The 1,757-nt window shown below is 65.0% G+C and overlaps 1 protein-coding gene across 1 annotated transcript; it reads right to left on the bottom strand.

Moving 5' to 3' along the window:
* Positions 1-6: 6 nt before the first annotated feature.
* LOC104915984 (G-protein coupled receptor 3-like) lies at positions 7-1,736 on the bottom strand (the record flags this gene model as incomplete). The annotated part of the gene is made up of 1 exon (XM_010726953.2): positions 7-1,736. A coding segment is annotated over exon 1 (675 nt), but the record flags the coding sequence as incomplete, so codon positions are not given.
* Between the last annotated feature and the right edge of the window lie 21 nt (positions 1,737-1,757).

The raw sequence follows: 1,757 nt of genomic DNA, 5'->3' as shown, positions 1-1,757 counted from the left end.
CGCGGCCACGTGCTGCGCGTGCCGCCGGGCGATGCGGCAGATCTGTGCGTAGAGCTGCAGCAGCACGGCGAAGGCGGCCAGGAAGGCGATGGAGAGGGCGGCGAGGTGGTGCCGGCCGAGCGGTCGGATGGAGCCGCAGGAGGACGGATCCCGCACGCAGTTCCAGCGCAGGGCGGGCAGCAGCCCGCAGCACAGCGACGCTCCCCAGGTGAGCAGCAGTGTGAGCCGGGTCCGGCCGCCCGCCCGCCCCGAGCTGTAGGTGAGCGCATGGTGCAGCGACACGAAGCGCTCGGCGGCGATGGCCAGCACGGTGCCCACGCTGGCGGTGAAGGCGGTGAGCAGCAGCCCTGCCGTCCCCAAACCCAGCGCCTCCGACGGCACCAGGTAGATGGAAGCGAAGCGCAGGATGAGGCCCAGCCCCACCAGCAGGTCGGCGGCCGCCAAACTGCCCACGAGGAGGAATGCGGGCGCGTGGAAGGTTGGCGTCACCGCCAGCACCGCCAGCACCACCGCGTTCTCGCAGCTGATGACGGTGCCGGAGACGCACAGCGCGACGTCCCACGGATCCAAGGGCAAAGGTTGGAGCGTGGACTGCAGCTCCAAGGACTCAACGCTGCCATTCTGTGCCCCGAAACCGCCGTGCTGCGCCGTGCTCGCACTGGGGGGCCACGACTCCATCATGGTGTCGGGGTGGGGGTCACCTGTGGGGGGCAAAGCCAGAAGTGACCCTCAGCGCCCACCTCCAGGGCAGCACCCGCAGCACCTGGGGATCTGAGCGCTGCAAAAGGCGGTGGATAAATCCTTGGGAGCAGCACCAGCACCGCTGCCTGCCTGCCCCACCTCATGGCCCCACCCCAGAAATAAGGACAGAAGGTTACGGGGGCAGCCCCACTGCATGGGTCTGACCCCGCAACCTCAGCACCCTTAGAGGGGGGGGAGGGGCTGCTTTGGGGTTCTGAAGGGGCACTGAGTGGGCAGCACAGCCCTAAGTGTGCTGTGTGGGGTATCCCCGGGTGCCCTTCCCATGGCAATTTACCCAAAATGGGCTGACAGCCCTTCCCCAGTGCCCTCATCCCACTGCCAACCCCATCCCAGTGCCCACGTCTTCCCCATTGTCCCCCATCCCATTGCCTTCCCATCCCTCTGCATCCCAGTACTCTCTAATCCCATCACCCCCTATCCCAACACCCCTCTATCTCAGCATCCCCCCATTCCAGTGGGAAACTCATCCCAGTGCCCTCCCTTCCCAGTGTCCCCCATCCCACTGCCTTCCCATCCCAGTGTATCCCAGTACTCCCTCATCCCAGTACTGCCCATCCCAGCACCCCCCATCTCAGCATTCCCCCATCCCAGTGTCCCCCCATCCTATTGCCTTCCCATCCCAGTGCATGCTAGCAACCCCATCTCAACAGCCCCCATCTCAGTGTCCTCCATCCCAGTGCCACTTTTCCCAGTGTCCCCCCTCCATTGCCTTCCCATCCCAGTCCATCCCAGTACTCCCTCATCCCAGCAGCCCTTATCTCAACACCCCCCCATCTCAGCATCCCCCCATCCCAATGCCAACCCCATCCCAGTGCATCCCAGTAGTCCTTTCTCCCAGCACCCCCTATCCCAGTGCCAAACCCAGCCCCAGTACATCCCAGTGCTCCCCAATCCCAATGTTCTCCCCCATCCCAGTGCCCCCAAATCCCAGTGTCTTCCAGTTCTCCTCCATTCCAGCACCCCCATCCCAACACCCCCCCATCTCGGTGTCTCCC

Source organism: Meleagris gallopavo, unplaced genomic scaffold (assembly GCF_000146605.3).
Source record: "Meleagris gallopavo isolate NT-WF06-2002-E0010 breed Aviagen turkey brand Nicholas breeding stock unplaced genomic scaffold, Turkey_5.1 ChrUn_random_7180001862993, whole genome shotgun sequence".
In the NCBI taxonomy this organism is placed as follows: Eukaryota; Metazoa; Chordata; class Aves; order Galliformes; family Phasianidae; genus Meleagris; species Meleagris gallopavo.
This window is presented reverse-complemented; position numbering and strand designations above follow the sequence as displayed.